This window comes from Dermacentor silvarum, chromosome 11, assembly GCF_013339745.2.
Source record: "Dermacentor silvarum isolate Dsil-2018 chromosome 11, BIME_Dsil_1.4, whole genome shotgun sequence".
Classification (NCBI taxonomy): domain Eukaryota; kingdom Metazoa; phylum Arthropoda; class Arachnida; order Ixodida; family Ixodidae; genus Dermacentor; species Dermacentor silvarum.
The window spans coordinates 5,175,111-5,193,128 of record NC_051164.1 but is presented as its reverse complement, the minus strand read 5'-3'; the positions used below and the strand labels follow the sequence as shown (position 1 = coordinate 5,193,128).

The following is an 18,018-nucleotide window of genomic DNA, read 5'->3' as shown; positions in this document are numbered from 1 at the left end:
TCGGGGTTGGAGGTTAACCAAAGATCAGTAGGCCGGTTGGGAGCGCACGGTAAAACCACAAATGAGGCAGACATGGGTTGGGCCTGTTTTGAAGTCAGATAAGCACAGAGCAAAATTTGTTTTGAAGAAAGACTCAGAAACATGGATGAAAATTAATGGCCAGCTAAAGTGCACAGATATCTGTATGTGAAAAGCGGGTACACAGAATGGAGGAAGAGGTCAAGGAAGTTGACAACCAAGTACAGGATAATTTAAACTGTAAATAGAAAACCTGGTGTCATCAGAAATAAAGTGAAAGAAATAGAGACAGTGAATTGGATGCAAAGAATGGAAACAAAAAGTACAATGGAGATTTACAAGAATGAGAAGAAAGGAATTAGAAGGAAAAATTTGTACGATAACACAAAGGGCAGTGCCTTGCTATATGAGGCTCGAGCCGGTTGCCTAAGGACCAAAACATACCGGAACAAATATTCGGAACTAGATGAGACATGTGCATGCTGCAGTAAAGATCCAGAAACCACTCAGCACATCCTGATGGAATACGACGGGATCCACCCAGCGAGAACCGTAGGTAACGTGCAACTCCCAGAAGCGCTTGTGTTTAAAGTGGAAGGAACCGTCAGCCGGTCAGCAGTCGAGATAAGCAAGAGACGTTTAGAGTATTGGCGAGAAAAAAAGGTAGGGAAGAGATTGATATGACCTGATTTGATCTCTTAGTCATAGGTACAAGGTAGATATTGAGGGGGGAAAAGAGTAATGAAACGTATACAAAAACGCTAAATAAAAGACATGTATAGCATATACCTGATTAAATCAAGCAGGCTAAGGTGACTATTTGTCATCGCCCCGTTTCAAACAGGAGGCCAAGAAAAATTATCAATCATCATCCTAATTCCTGGTCATGAGTGCGGTTGTGATATGCATTTTGTTTGTTTGTTTGTTTGTTTGTTTGTTTGTTTGTTTGTTTGTTTGTTTGTTTGTTTGTTTGTTTGTTTGTTTGTTTGTTGACGGTTCAGGCGTGGTATACTGCCGACAAAGGCGGAGCGCCACTCGATAACAAAAGGAATTGAACTGTTACATTATACCAGCCCTAATATCAATGTTTAATTTTCAAGGCAAGTTCTTCCAGCTGAAAACATCCAACAAGAAATCTTAATATGCGCAGAAAGGTGTGAGAAACGAGCCGTCGGCGAAAGCGTTTACTTCAAAATTGTGGACATTTAAGAAGGAGATTGTTTGGACAAAATGTCTCGTTTGGCCAGGCTTCTCAACCAGCTATTCGCTAACCTTATCAGCACGGTCGCCCACATAGTAGGCATTTTCCGTTTTACAGCGAAGCTCTATGTGGCTAGGTGATTCGTCCGTCTGTATGCCGAAGACTACCATCATCAGCAAGGGCTCCAGCGTCGTCGTGTTCTTCCACACCTGGCTCGTTGCCGCTCATCATTCCAGCGTAGAATTTCGCTTCTCTTTTGTCGTCGTAATGGGGAGGCCGCGTTTACGGCGGCCTCCCCATTATGGCTTAAGGGGGTGTCAACCATTACGTGACGAACAGATTTAATTTTGAAGAAACGCAAGCGGAAACGCCGGACTGCGGGCATATACCGTCCGTGACGTCGCAGCCGAACGCGTGTGTAACCTCATTAAGACGTAACCAATAATTTAGAAATACTTTATTGAACCGTCGGGATTAAGTGGGGCCGCAAGTTTCAGCTTCGCTGGTTAACCATCTGTACGGAGTGCTTGGGCGATGATACGTTTTTAACTTGAGGTAGTCGAGGGGAGGTGTCGAGTGTGGAGAAGTGTTTCAATTTGAGGGGCGCTCAGTCCAGAGATGATGACGTGAGTTTTTTAAAAGTAGCACAGCCTTTTCCCACAAGTGTATTGGCAACGCAAGCAATTTTCTGCTTTATTGTAGCGGTAGTTAGTTCCGAAATCATGGTGTGTCGTGTTCGTAGAAGCTCACTTCTAATAAAAAAAGCCAAATTACCGCCTAATAAACTATACTGCAATGCGATACCGGGCCAGGTGGTCATCGAACGGGAGCGGGACAAGTCTGGTGTCCTTAGCCGTCCCGTTAGTGTGCGCAGTTTTCGTACTAAATGAGCAGTGAATGCTGCTTATCTGTTCTCAGAACGACATGGCACCTCTGTTGTGCGCTGCAGCCCAAAGACGCACAACAACAGGCCGACATCAGTCGGTGTTCTTTGGGGTGTCTCTTTTGCAGCGCACACATGCCTGGATATGGCCATTTTTCGTTCTCAAAGCACCTGCAGGGCCACCAAGAAGCCTCGCGTGTCATTGCGAGCGCCTTCGGGGGGCGTGGCATGCACTGAAGTGATCCGTGACCGTGCAGGACGCAGTTGTCAACTCGGTGGGCCTCGCTGCTGGTGCTGGCGAGCACCGTGCTTTCGTGGGCCAGCGGCGTGGCGGCCGAGCACCAACGCAGTCGGGGCCTGTACGTGTGCTTCTCCGTCTCCACCATCGTGCTGGGAGTGCTCATCGTCACCCTCAGGATCACCACCGAGGACCAGGTACCGTCGCCGCTTTTAGCACTCTGTCGCCTACGGGAGTTCAGCCAGCACGGCAAGGCTTACCCCCGCATTCACAAACGCACCTCGACTCGAAATGCTACTTGAGGGCGGCTTTTCGTTTCACAAATCGCCCTCCACTCGAAACGCGCCTTGAGTGAAGGAAAGTGCTCGAGAAACTCAAGGTAGCCTCGCAGCTACCTTGAATCGCTCCTTGAGGGCAGTTGGTGCGTAAACATGGCTGCGTTGTGATCTGTCGCTCGCTAGCTCGTTGGCTTTTTTCCGATGGACGCCAGTTGCCTCCGCAGCTTTTCTTTCGTTAACGATGCTTCGCATATTTAAGGACATCGTTTTACAGACCAGTGCAATCGTCTGGAGCGCTTCGGCAACGGAGTAATTCTACTGTGGCACCGAGCCAGATCGGCCGTCCTGTCAAGAAGACTGCCAGCTAGTGCAGTGACCTGTCGTCTTATTCCGTGCACGAGCCATTTGATGACCTGCATACGTGGATTCTTCGCACAAGTGCTATTTTTCGTTGACGTGTTTCTCGCGAGTGATCATACAAAGCAGCATCGGTGCAAGCGCGGCGCGATACATATGTGCGGCGCACTTCGAACCTATGAAAACAACTGCGAAGGCTCCTGCCATTAGTGCGTATACGGCCTGTGTGCTCGATTGCTGTAGGCGGATCTGGATGTGCAAGCGCCGGAATTCGCCCCACCTGAGAAGTCCAATACTCGGGTACCATCACTGACTACGCCATTCCAAGGACGGCGAAGCGCACCACAGCAAGGCGAGCTTCTCTAAAAACGACCAGGTGCGTTCACTTTTCTGTTTCTCTATAATTTCGTGCAGTTAGTTGCTCTAGGGAAAACAAAAAAGTATACTGTAATTTCGCGTGGGACGTGTGCAGTAGCTGCTATTTAAAGTCGTTAGCAGTAATTACGTGAGCCTTGCTTCAACATATTCAGTTTAATTAGATTAGTATGCTTATGAACATCCAAGCCCAACGAGGAAGTCAGCAACCGTGAAATGGTTTTCATATTTATACCTGCATGTATACAGTGGAAATGTAATGTTTTTTCAATACAAAACATTGAATAACAATACAAGACAGGATAGTTTTTGTACATCACATTATTTTTATTGTAATAAAAAAGCTATAGCAGTTGACCCAGCTCCTAATACAGAAAACGCTACCAAGTGGTACCAGATATACGGCACATATCTTTGTTGCGCACATTCCAGCTATTAGTGCATTATGCAAGTGTTAGATTGCTGTATGTCGGTCTGGCTGCGCAAACGCCAGACCAGCTTGAAATTGTATCTTTGCAAATGTAAATGAAAACAGTCCGAGCTCATCAGTGTTAAAAAATCGCTTCCAAACACAATGAAAAACTTCAGTGAATGCTTTTACTACGAAAAGTAAACTGATGAAGACGGATACAGTACCTAAGCTAGTTTTTATGTGCGTTAACATCATTGTATGTTTATAGCCAACCCCTTCTTTTATGCAGGAACCAGGCTGCCAACGCAACCACGCAGAGCAACTGCCTTTCCAAGTGTGCTGCGCTTGCATTGGTGTGCAAGCGGAGAAGAGCTGCAGTTAATGTGTCCTGCTGCACTGCAGTCGTTGTCGGACTATTCTGGCTAAAACCTGTCTCCTTTCTGACATCCTACCAGCTCAAACATCACCACTGAAGGCATTTTACATGCGTCTGGCTTCATAGACGCCTTGCAGGTGAAGTCTGTATTTTTCACCCAGGTTTCTTTTCTTAAGCCATATTTAATAAATCAGTCTGTACCCCTGAATTATTTCGGGTCAATCCAAGTGCCACTCTGGGAAACAATAAATGAACATTATGCTCGTCCTTTTGTGTTCTAAAAGGATTGGAAAAACAGCGTGGGCTCTGATCCCACAAACACAAGCAGTAGTGCTACTGACAAAGCTATTCTAGAATAAAACACCATCCGTGTTCTAGACAGTAGACTGTCGGGTGTGGGCACCCGACGGTATGCAGTGGTAAATCCTTATAGAATATACGCTGTTTCAGCTCCTGTTCCAGCTTCAGCTTAAGAAGAATTATGGAGGCTGGAACAACGACTTTGTTCCATTCGATGCGGATGACAGTTGGCTTCCATGGGGCTTGCAGAAGTTTAGTAATTGACCGTGGAACAATGCGTGTCTTGTCGGATCCCACAACAGGCCAAATGGTGATGCAGACTATCACAATGGCGATGCTGAAAAATACAGTATAGAGCGCATTACTACCATGAGTACAGCAAAGCTGAGATCAACCATTAAAATTATGGTATATTTGTTGATGTACACTTGCTCATGCAAAAGTAGCTTCAGCATACCACTAAATACTAAATTGCTGCATTGCAAATTGGGGGCAGTAAAAAAGCTGGCGCCTCAACCGTAACACATTATGGGCAACTCATTACTTCGCACATCATAATCATGACTATGCTCTTCAGAACAATAATATATGACTGTTGAAGAGGAATGAAATATGAGTTTGATTTCATTACGGCATAGCTGTTTCATGCTTGCGGTTCTAAATACCACGGCGTGCATTTCACCATTTTGTCCATGTGGCCAGACATAACATCAGTATTATGAATGATAAGTATGAAAAATAAGCACACACTAACTACCGGTATGATCAGTCAAGTACTTCAGCAGCACCTAGGTTCTTTCAGGGAAGCGAGATGGTGCAATTCCAACAGGCAGGCACCGTATCTATCGATGCTTCCACGTCAGTCACATGCCTTACCGTGAAACACGGGCATTGATTTTTTCTTTCATCAGCTGGTCTTTCCAAGGCCCGCATGCTGCAGCAGAATGGCAAAAATGATATGTACATAGGGCGTTCGCACGCTAAGTTAAGCAACTGAAATGAAAAAAACATAGCACAACTTTAAAAAATGTGGCCGTTGCGGGAACTTGAAAGCACAGTTTATGGAACGTTCAGGAGATGCTACGACATAGCACATTGAAAAAGGTAAGGCGAAAAAACACTAAAGCTGGTAATGAAGTACTGACAAGTGAGTTTTCAGAAGAATAAAAGATTGCCTAGCGTATATGTGAAGTGAAGCAGCACTGGAAATGCAGGTACCAGTGCTGGTTGACTGACGATATGTGCTGCAATTTGAACGAACCGACTAACCACCATGGCTTCTAAAACAAAGTACAGGGCTCAAAAATGTTTGTTTCCTTAAAACTGCCGGAGCTACGCACTCAACCATATGCATACATGTATACCATAACTGCTTCTTCTCTACTGAAATATTTCTTACGCGATACTGGAATGATCATCGAGCACAGGCGCGGAGCGGTGCATTTAAGCAGCTGAACCAATAACAGATTGTCGCGCCGAATCTCCAACAAGCTCTAATTTAAAAAAAGAGAACATCTCGCGCAATCTTATGCTGCCTCGAATAGTAAGCAACTGAGCCAGTCATGCTTGGATACATCGGACACGTTTTATTGATAGCGCGGCGGCAACTTTACGAGAACCGCAACATCGTAATGTGCTTTCATGCATAAACTCACCCTTATTTTTTGTCCTGTTGCTTTCAGAAAACTTTCAGCAGCACATGGTCTTAAACAAAGCTGCCCATCGTTGCCTCCTTCGAAGTCAATCCGGCTCGATCACAGAACACACACGGACAATATCATCCATAATAACTAGTATTAACAACTGCAACGTAAACCGCAAATTAAGCACAAGGAAACAATGAGCAGCAGACAAATGCGGGCGCAAATTTTCTTAGTTCTCAGCCATGCGCCATGCTCAGCTCTGGGGTGCGATCGTTGCCACACCTCAAACACAGCTCCCGCTTGATCTATCAGTCGAACGCTAACAGTCGCAGCGCTGCCCAGCTAAATTTGTGCATTGCGCCATGCTGTCGTTTGATAACGAAGCCGAATTAACGGAAACACATATCAGTCTTAAATAATTGGGCTTTTGCTAAGCGAATTTAAGAATAGCCTCGATATCAGACGCTTTTCTCGGTCGGTGCACTTCACTCGAGTCAAGGGCGCATTTTCAAGACGTTCCTTGGCGGAGGAAATGTGAAGTAGTGTTCCTGAAACGCAACGAGTGAAGGAGTCGAGGAGAAGCGTTGAGTGAAGGCGTGTTTAAGAATATGGGGGTAGAGTACTGGTGGAAAAAAAGCAGGGAAGATACGACCTGATCTCTTGAAATCATAGGTAGCGGTACAACGCAGATTTCGGGAAAAAAATGTGGTTGATCCCTCTTATATAGGAATCGGTATAGAACACGAAAGTGAAACGTGTCTTCACAGAAGTAGTGTAATGTTTATTGCACATTGATATATAATGTCTATTGGTGTTTTGTGGCTAAAGCGCCCTTAGGCGTTGATGCACCCACGCTGACGCCTGGTGGCACGTCTCCTCCATCACGACTACCAACGTCGATGACCATGAGCAACCGTCGTGCATATTGCCACCTGTAGGTAGTGGGTCGAGGGCAAGAGTGGGTCGAGCCCAAGAGAAGAAAGAAGACCGCGCGCCCCTTCTCTGCTCGAGCCAGCCCCGACGGTCGCGTCTTCCAAGAGCCAGCTGCTCTACGTCTATTAAACCTTCTGGGCTACTCCTCGAGGCTCGTGACAAACTGGTGGAGGTGCTGGGTAAGCGTCTTCACGGATGTTGCAGACCCCTCCAAGGATACGCGCTACGAATCCAGTGCCTGTCGACACTCCCGTGCATCGGGCCAGCCGCAGGATCAGGGGACTGTCTCCAGAAGTCGTCAACGCTACAGTTCCCACCACATCAACCGGTATGACCAGCGCTTCCCTTCAAACCACCCCAACCGGTACGGGAAGCACGATGTCGAACCGGTACACACTTGAGAGCCCACGGATTCCGAAGACGTTTCACGGCACAGTGTTCGAAGACGTCGAAGACTGGATGGTCGAATACGAGCGCGTGGCCTCCGTGAACGAATGGAACGAAACGGAAAAACTCCGACACGTCTACTTCTACCTGGAGGATGGCGCGCGTACGTGGTTTCAGAACCGCGAGGAGCAACTGACGTCGTGGCGCGAGTTTTGTCGGCAGCTCTTGGAGACTTACACCAGTGCCGATCGCCACGAACGAGCGGAACGAGCGATTCAAGCCCGCGTCCAGTTGCCAAACGAAACTGTGACCACGTACGTTGAAGACATGACGCGCCTCTTCCGACGAGCGGATCCAAGGATGACGGAGGAGAAGAAGTTACGTCATCTGATGCGCGGGGTCAAGGAGCAACTCTTCGCTGGCCTCGTACGGAGCCCTCCGAAGACGGTCGCGGAGTTCTTGTCCGAGGCCGTGACCATGGAAAAAATGCTTCTGCACCGCTCGAACCTATATGAGCGGCAAGCGAACAGCATGTCTACTGCTGACATTTTCGCGGCCATAGGCAGCAACGGTGACTCTCTGCGAGAACTCATCCGCTCTGTAGTGCGTGAAGAGTTGCAAAAGGCCGCTGTAACACCGCAACCTACGGTAAGCTCCATAGCAAGCATTATAAAGGACGAACTGCACCAGGCCCTTCGTGACACCTTGCCTCCTGCTAACGCCGCGCCAGTACCTGCTGAATACCCCCGTGCGACCTACGCGGAAGCCCTGAAGCGCCCTGCTTCCTCTCCGCCGCTGTTCGTTCGTGCTGTTCCTACGGTGTCAGTTCAGTCGGCACAGCCGATACCGTACTACGACGCTGGGTACACCACGCCGCCCGTTGTTCATGCCGCTCCATTTACCCACCATTCGGAGCGAGCGGTTCACCACGTCGACGACAGACGCCCGCCCCCTCGGAAGTCGGATGTTTGGCGCACACCCGATCATCGGCCTCTGTGCTTCCACTGCGGTGAAGCTGACCACCTGTACCGCCAGTGCCCATACCGGCGCCTTGGGATTCGCGGCTTTTCCGCATACTCGCCGCCGCCCCGATACGGCCAGCGACCCCGGGACATTGAGGACTACCTCTCTCAGCAGCGCTTGCCACCGCCTGCCAGGCGGCAGTCGCGATCGCCGTCTCCGAGACGATTTTCACCTCCGTCCCAGCGGTATTCTCCCGAGCGGTCGACCAGTCCCCGCCGGGAAAACTAACTGAGGCGATCTTTGGGGGCGAGGTCGCTGACGGTCGAAGCGCTGAAGACCTCCGACGGACGCAGTTACGGAAACCTACCGATCCGACATCACCTGCAGCTGAACGGGACGACCGGCTTTCGCTCGATATACCAGTGACTATTGACGGTTATGCCGTTAGTGCTTTAGTGGACACCGGAGCAGACTACACGATTCTAAGCGGGAAAATAGCAACGCAGCTGAAGAAAGTTATCACGCCCTGGCATAACTCGCAGATTCGGACGGCTGGAGGCCACGTCGTCACTCCACTGGGCGCCTGCACGACTAGAGTTGAGATTCAAGGATCAACATTCGTAGCGAGCTGCCTTGTCTTACGCGAATGCTCCCGCGACGTTATTCTTGGGGTTGACTTCCTGCAGGAGTACGGCGCGATTATCGATCTGCAAGAGCGTCGTATCACTTTCTCTTCCGAACGAGCAGTCGACGTGCAAGACGGCCAACGGCGCGACGACGTACTCCGTGTTTCGGCAGACGGTGTAACGCTTCCTCCACGAGCCAGTGTCCTCGTCGACGTTACATGCTGTGGCTTACGCGATGGCGAAGCGGTGGCCGAAAGCAACTTGGAACACCTACTGAAGCAAGGTGTTTGCGTGGCTCGAAGTGTTATACAGATTCGTGCTGGTCATTCGCAATTGCTTGTCACCAACTTTAGCTACGAGCACCGACACCTCTTCCGCGGCACTTCATTAGCGTTTGCAGACGCAGTAGCAAACGTTAACAACTGTTTCACGTCAGAAGTAGTGGAGACAGCAGACACGTCTCTGGGCCATCTCGACATCAATTCTGAACTGTCCACCGATAGCCAGACAGCACTGCGCAAGCTCTTGCTTGAATTCAGGACATGCTTCGCACATTCTTCCAAGGTACGCCAGACTTCCATCACTAAACACAGGATCATCACGTACGAAGACGCACGCCCGATACACCAGCAGCCTTACCGCGTGTCGGCAAAAGAACGCGAAGCCATACGTACGCAAGTCCGGGAGATGCTTGACGATGGCGTCATCGAACCTTCCAACAGCCCGTGGTCGTCTCCGGTCGTTCTTGTCAAAAGAAAGACGGAACGCTACGCTTCTGTGTCGACTACCGCAAGCTCAACAACGTGACTAAAAAGGACGTGTACCCGCTGCCGCGTATCGACGACTCGTTAGATAGACTACGGCGTGCCCACTATTTTTCTTCTCTCGATTTAAAAAGTGGGTACTGGCAAATCGAGGTAGATGAACGCGACCGAGAGAAAACAGCCTTTGTGACTCCAGATGGGCTCTATGAATTTCGAGTGCTTCCTTTTGGCTTGTGTTCAGCCCCGGCTACTTTCCAACGAATGATGGACACTGTCCTTACTGGACTGAAGTGGCAGGCCTGTCTTGTGTACCTGGATGATGTGGTCATCTTCTCCGAAACGTTCGAGCAGCATCTTCACCGCCTACGGAGTGTGCTAGAAGCCATCCGATCGGCAGACCTCACACTTAAGCCCGAAAAGTGCCACTTTGGTTACGAAGAGCTCAAGTTCCTCGGGCATGTAGTAAGCGCCAAAGGGGTCCGACCCGATCCAGACAAGCTTGCCGCTGTGGCCGCGTTTCCAGCTCCTGCCGATAAGAAGGCCGTCCGGCGCTTCCTGGGTTTGTGCGCCTACTATCGCCGGTTTATTAAAGGCTTTTCGAAGATAGCGGAACCCCTGACCCGCCTTACAAGGGACGATACGCCATTTGTGTGGCATAACGAGCAACAGGCGGCTTTTGCTGAATTACGACAGCGCCTGCAGTCAGCACCCGTTCTTGCACATTTTGACGATGATGCTGATACTGAGGTGCATACCGATGCTAGCAGCATTGGCCTTGGCGCAGTGCTCGTTCAGCTTCAAGATGGAGTGGAAAGAGTTGTAGCGTATGCCAGCCGCTCCCTGTCCCGTGCCGAGGCGAATTATTCGACTACGGAGAAAGAGTGCCTCGCGGTCGTGTGGGCGATCATCAAGTTTCGACCCTATCTCTATGGTCGTCCCTTCAAAGTAGTGACGGACCACCATGGCCTCTGTTGGCTGGCAAGCATGCGCGACCCTTCAGGACGACTGGCACGGTGGAGCTTGCGGCTACAGGAATTTGACATCACCATCGTTTATAAGTCTGGCCGTAAGCATGAAGACGCTGACACGCTGTCCCGCGCACCCATTGATCCTGCCAGTCAGGAAACAGAGGATGATGACGGCTTCCTGGGCGCCATTAGTTCGTCGGACTTGAGCAGACGGCAGCGTGACGACGCTGAGATTAGACCGATCATCGATCATTTAGAGGGCCGCGACACAACCATACCACGCCATCTGTCCCGCTCGCTGACGTCCTTCTGTCTGCGAGACAACGTGCTTTATAAGAAGAATGCTCGTTCGACCAGCCGTGCTTACCTCCTGGTGGTTCCAAGGGACATGCGCGACGACATCCTCTTCGCTTGCCATGACGAACCGACATCTGGTCATTTAGGCTTTTCGCGAACACTCGCTAGAGTAAGCGAAATGTACTATTGGCCCGGGCTTTCGGCAAGCGTCAAACAGTACGTTAAAGGCTGTCGTGAATGCCAGCGCCGCAAGACACCATCCGTTAAACCGGCTGGCTTACTTCAGCCAATTGAAGCACCTCACACGCCTTTCGACCAAGTCGGCATGGACATTCTCGGACCGTTTCCTCTCTCGGCCGACGGCAACAAATGGGTGATCGTCGCGACTGATTATTTAACACGCTATGCTGAGACGCAGGCGATCCCACGAGCCACGGCCTCAGAGGTAGCGCAGTTCTTCATGCGCCACATCGTCTTGCGTCACGGTGCTCCCTCCACTGTAATAACAGACAGAGGGACAGCATTCACAGCGCAGCTTATGGACGAAGTTTTTGAATTGAGCAACACCAGGCATCGCAAGACGACCGCGTACCATCCGCAGACCAACGGACTTACAGAGCGACTGAATAAGACGGTAACAGACATGCTCGCAATGTACATCGACGTTCAACATAAAACTTGGGATCGGATCTTGCCTTACGTGACCTTCGCGTATAACACCGCCGTGCAAGAGACGACGCGCTTCACGCCCTTTCGCCTTCTCTACGGTCGCGAAGTCCAGACGATGCTGGACGCTATGCTGCCGTGTCAAGACGCTGACCTATTTACAACTGACGCCGAGGAATTTGCAGAGCGTGCTGCGGAAGCTCGGCAGCTCGCGCGGCTGCATATCGGCCAGCAGCAGCAGGCAGACGCACGACGCTACAACATCCGCCACAGGGACGTGTCCTACAACCCCGGGGACCAAGTTTGGGTGTGGACCCCCGTTCGCCGTCGTGGCCTCTGTGAAAAGCTGCTGAGCCGGTATTTCGGTCCGTATAAAGTGCTCCGCCGCGTCAGTGATGTAAACTACGAAGTTGTTCCGGACACAACATCGCAGACGCGGAATAGGACACAAAGACAACCGACCTCAGACATAGTTCATGTTGTGCGCATGAAGCCGTACATTGCGCGTCCGTAACTTTTTTTTGTTTTCGTTTTTTTTCTCTCATTCCCTTCTTTGTTTCTACTTTTCATTTATCTTTGGGAGATTGCTTCTTCGTTCATTGACTGTGCCGGCGTGACGGCTACTTTTTTTTGTGTACTTTCGCTTTGCCTGCCTTCTTCTTCTTTGTCTTCTACACTTATTCTTTTTTTAGCATCGAGGCGATGCTTTTGTTCGTAAGGGGGGATATTGCCACCTGTAGGTAGTGGGTCGAGGGCAAGAGTGGGTCGAGCCCAAGAGAAGAAAGAAGACCGCGCGCCCCTTCTCTGCTCGAGCCAGCCCCGACGGTCGCGTCTTCCAAGAGCCAGCTGCTCTACGTCTATTAAACCTTCTGGGCTACTCCTCGAGGCTCGTGACAATATGGAAGCTGCACTACGCTGCACACGCTAGCACAACGCGAAAGACGAAGCACGTAACTGACACACTAATACAGCGCGCAAGACAAAGCACGTAACTGAATCAGTCAAATCAGCGCGTACAGCGCGTCGTAATTGCAGCCTCCGCGATCAACTTCAGAAACATTTTCAGACCTAATTGCGGAGGCCACGCTCCGCTGTGCTGAGTACGGTGAACGCCACCTAGGTGGCGTTGGTAGTGCTTCTTGATGCCAGCGTCCCTTCGAATGCTGGCATCGAGGCGTCGTAGTGCTGAGACCACCGAAGCGTTCACTGTCGGTGCGCGCTAAGGCCCGACCACATTCGGCGTTTTCCCGGCGTTTCCTGGCGTTTCGTGACCCGGCGCCGCTCAGCGTCGACGCTGAGGGAGGCGCCAAGCCGAAACGTCGTACTCAAGGCACACCAGAAATCTCGGCGCCGGCGCCGCCGCCGGAAGCGGATCGATGAGCGCCGACTTGGCGCCGACCAATCAGCGCATGGCTGCGGCCGCGCTGCTGGCAACTTTTGCAAGCGACTTCCGCAGCAACCATTTCGCGTGCGTGCCACCATGTGGCGCCAGTGTCTCGTCGGCGAGGCGGCGCCGTCTGAGAAAGCAGCCGCTCGTACCATCGAGCGCGCTGCCGTGAATGTGTGTGCGTGTGTGTGTGTGTGTGTGTGCCGCAGAACTATAAACAGGGCTTAAAAACCTTAATCGGGAACATTACTCATAGTTCACTTGAATGACATTGCACACTGCTTCTGGTTAAATCTGTCTGGTCACATTGTGCGACGCTGGACTGGCGCTGTTTGCGTGCGTCTCATGTGGCTGGGTGACCTCTCCGGTGCCGTTGATGCAACGACGCCGAGAGACGCAACGGCAGGAAATGCCGGTGAAAACGCTGAATGTGGGCCGGGCTTTAGTGTCATAATGCTGTACTTCTCTTTTCTGCTCGTAGGCGGCGGCACCGCCCCGAGCAAGAGCGCGGGTACACGGAGGAGTGTTAGATATATAAGGCGCGTCTGTGTAGCTCTCTGCAAATGCGTTTGTGGCGCAATGGGTTAAACGCTCGGCGATCTATCGTCGCGGACCGAGAGGTCGTGGGTTCGATTTCCAAATTTTGCATGTTTGTGGAACTTTTTCTTCTGGTGTCTTTCTTTGTATTATGTTCTATGACGTATTTCCGTCACGGAAATACGTCAGTGAAGTCTTGGTGGACCCCGGCATAAAACACTTTCGTGTTAAAAAGAAAAAAATTTGTGAGAGGTATACAAAAATGCTAGACAAAGACAAAATGTCTTACCTTTTTCAATGCGCTATGTCGTAGCATCTCCTGAACGTTCCATAAACTGTGCTTTCAAGTTCACGCAACGCCACCATTTTCTTTTTTGTTTAGTTGTGCTGTCTTTTCTTTTCAGTTGCTTAGCTGCACTGAACTTAGCGTGCGAACGCCCTATGTACATATCATTTTTGGAATTCTGCTGCAGCATGCGGGCCTTGGAAAGACCAGCTGATGAAAAAAAAATCAATGTCCGTGTTTCATGGTAAGGCATGTGACTGACGTGGAAGCATCGACAGATACGGTGCCTGCCTGTTGGAATTGCACCATCTCGCTTCCCTGAAAGAACCTAGGTGCTGCGGAAGTACTTGACTGATCATCCCGGTAGTTAGTGTGTGCTTATTTTTCATACTTATCATTCATAACATTGATGTTATGTCTGGCCACATGGACAAAATGGTGAAATGCACGCCGTGGTATTTAGAACCGCAAGCACGAAACAGCTATGCCGTAATGAAATCAAACTCATATTTCATTCCTCTTCAACAGTCATATATTATTATTGCGATAGCAATTATATGGACACTCAAAAGCAGATTTCTGCCGTCGGCGTCGCCGTCGCCGTCGCCGTGAGGTTCCGTATGACGTCATTTGGAGAAGAAATCGTCGCCGCGCGCCGAACGCTGCATGTGCGAGTGAAAGGGCGCGAGGGGCGCGTCTTTCACGCGGAGTGAACGCACGGCGGAGAACAAACGCGCGTTCTGCGCCGTGCTCGCTTAAGGGCTGCAGAAGTAGGCGTCTCTGTTCTCCTTCACAATCACCATGTATGTAGAGCAAACGCGCCTTCTTCCGACGAGCGAGAGGCCGTGGGGGAGGGGGAGGGAAGGGAGGCGACGTTTAGCTGCGGCACGCAGTGCCTATTTATATCAGAGGCTCCGGCAACAGTCACCAACGCCGCACGCATTTTGAGCGAACGCGGGCAAAACGCCGATGGCGTCGACACCAGTTCTGCGTGTGGCCGATGCTGCTGCATGTCCAAGTTTATACAGCTGATAAAGCTAATATCATTACTCCGTATAGCTCTCTACAAGTTTGCTATCGCAATTGATGCTTCGCCTTTCAGGTGAAACTGCGACAACTTTTTGTTCTGAAGAGCATAGTCATGATTATGATGTGCGAAGTAATGAGTTGCCCATAATGTGTTACGGTTGAGGCGCCAGCTTTTTTACTGCCCCCAATTTGCAATGCAGCAATTTAGTATTTAGTGGTATGCTGAAGCTACTTTTGCATGAGCAAGTGTACATCAACAAATATACCATAATTTTAATGGTTGATCTCAGCTTTGCTGTACTCATGGTAGTAATGCGCTCTATACTGTATTATTGCGATAGCAATTATATGGACACTTCAACCGGATTTCTCCAGTCAGCGTCGCCGTCGCCGTCGCCGTGAGGTTCCGTATAGATAAAATCTCCGCCGCGCGCCGTATGCCCCAGCGGAAGCGTGCGGGGACGCGCGCTATCACGGTGAGCGAACACACTCGCAAGCAAGGAAGCGGAAAGCCAGCGCCGGAGGGAGCAGGGGGGGGGGGGGCACTTTTCTGCCAACAACCGCGCTCGTCGCTCGTCCGCACAGTCTCTTATCTCTCCCACGCGCACGCAAGGAAGCGGGAAGCCAGCGCCGGAGGGAGCGGGAGGGGCGGGGGGCGCACTTCTACGCTGCCAACAACCGCGGTCGTCGTTCGTTCGACCGCACCGTCTCTTATCTCCACACGGCTCTGACCTTTATGCGCCGTGCATTCGCCGCTCAGTTTCCGTTGAAGCGATAGACCGCACGTACCTTCGCCCGCTGCCAGCGTTTTGACAGTCGTTGGCTGCAGTCATTCAGTGTGATCTATTCATGTTTGTTTGTGCGCGCTCACACCACGCTTGTTCATTCAGTTAGTAATAGTCGGGCCACATTTTCCAACGCACGCTACACATGCAATGCTGCCCAGATCGGCAGTGCAGCACTACAGGTGTGTCCCTTCGCACGCGCTGCCCACGGTAAGCGCTTCTCATCAACACCACCGTTTCACACGCGCCGTCTCGTGGTCATCGAGTCTCTCTTCATGTCGGTCTACTTACGCCGCAGCACACCTGCTTACTTATTTTTCAGCATCGCCATTGTGACAGTCTGCATCACCATTTGGCCTGTTGTGGGATCCGACAAGACACGCATTGTTCCTCGGTCAATTACTAAACTTCTGCAAGCCCCATGGAAGCCAACTGTCATCCGCATCGAATGGAACAAAGTCTTTGTTCCGGCCTCCATAATTCATCTTAAGCTGAAGCTGGAACAGGAGCTGAAACAGCGTATATTCTATAAGGATTTACCACTGCATACCGTCGGGTGCCCACACCCGACAGTCTACTGTCTAGAACACGGATGGTGTTTTATTCTAGAATAGCTTTGTCAGTAGCACTACTGCTTGTGTTTGTGGGATCAGAGCCCACGCTGTTTTCCCAATCCTTTTAGAACACAAAAGGACGAGCATAATGTTCATTTATTGTTTCACAGAGTGGCACTTGGATTGACCAGAAATAATTCAGGGGTACAGACTGATTTATTAAATATAGCTTAAGAAAAGAAACCTGGGTGAAAAATTCACAGCATATGCACGGGGTGAATGATGATGAGTGGGCGAAGCTCCGGAGGGAATCATCGGATCTCCCGCTTAAGGGGACGCTAGCACAAACGCGTTAGAAACGTGCGGTACTCTCTAGTAAGGGGGAGCGGCCACAGCGTCTTACGCAGCCATTTACACATGCCGGAACGTGCACCGCGTTTGCCGACGCCATCACATGACTGCTGAGAGAGTATACCCCCCGTATTCATAAACGCTCCTCGACTTGAACCTGACTTGCCACTGCCTTGGGCAGCGCGTTCGAAACGCGTTGAAGGTAAGGCGGAGAGGCCACAGCGTCTTACACCAGCTTCTTACACGGGCCGTAACGCGCTAGCACAAACGCGTTATAAACGCGCTAGAAACGCGGCCTTTCGTTAATGTTGGGTATTTACTGCCATCGTGGTGCGTGTGTCTATGTGTGCTTCGTGGCGTAGTGGTTAGCGCCGCGCGTTCGGAAGCGAGGTGTCCCTGGTTCGATTCCGTGCTACGGACACAACTTTCGGAAATTTTTTTTTCATAAAACGCCGGAAGCGTTCTCCGGAAGCCGGAAGCTGACTTCCGGAACCGGAAGCGGAACCGGAAGTGGAAACGGAAGCGGAAGCGGAAGTGGAACCGGAAGCGGAAGTCGGCTTCCGGTTATACTATACGTATACATATATATGTATATATGGGTATACATACATATACGGACACACAACGCCATCTATTTAGCAATTCATAAAACTAGACGTGGCTACCTACTACGACGGGGACGAACGGGTGCCGCTATAAGGAGCTTCGCCCCTAAAAATACAGACTTCAGCTGCAAGGCTTCTATGAAGCCAGACGCATGTAAAATGCCTTCAGTGGTGATGTTTGAGCTGGTAGGATGTCAGAAAGGAGACAGGTTTTAGCCAGAATAGTCCGACAACGACTGCAGTGCAGCAGGACACATTAACTGCAGCTCTTCTCCGCTTGCACACCAATGCAAGCGCAGCACACTTGGAAAGGCAGTTGCTCTGCGTGGTTGCGTTGGCAGCCTGGTCCCTGCATAAGAGAATGGGTTGGTTATAAACATACAATGATGCTAACGCACATAAAAACTAGCTTAGGTACTGTATCCGTCTTCATCAGTTTGCTTTTCGTAGTAAAAAGATTCAGTGAAGTTTTTCATTCTGTTCTGGAAGCGATTTTTTTACACTGATAATCTCGGACTGTTTTCATTCATATTTGCAAAGAAACAGTTTTAAGCTGTTCTGGAATCTAACACTTGCATAATGCACTCACTAATAGCTGGAACATGCTCAACAAATATATGTGACATATATCTGCTACCACTTGCTAGCGTTTTCTGTATTAGGAGCTGGGTCAACTGCTACAGCTTTTTTTTTATCACAATGACGATAATGTGATGTACAAAAACTAACCTATCTTGTATAGCTATTCAATGTTTTGTATTGGAATAAAACATTACATTCCCTCTGTACACGTGCAGGT

At 50.2% G+C, this 18,018-nt stretch overlaps 1 protein-coding gene across 1 annotated transcript in view; it reads left to right on the top strand.

Moving 5' to 3' along the window:
* The window catches only part of LOC125941549 (uncharacterized), a 173,837-nt gene that overhangs the window by 95,929 nt on the left and 59,890 nt on the right, over positions 1 to 18,018 (top strand). Inside the window, exon 3 of the mRNA XM_049659052.1 lies at positions 2,360 to 2,537. Coding sequence (XP_049515009.1) covers positions 2,360 to 2,537 — 178 coding nt within the window. The remainder of the gene's footprint in view (positions 1 to 2,359; positions 2,538 to 18,018) is intronic.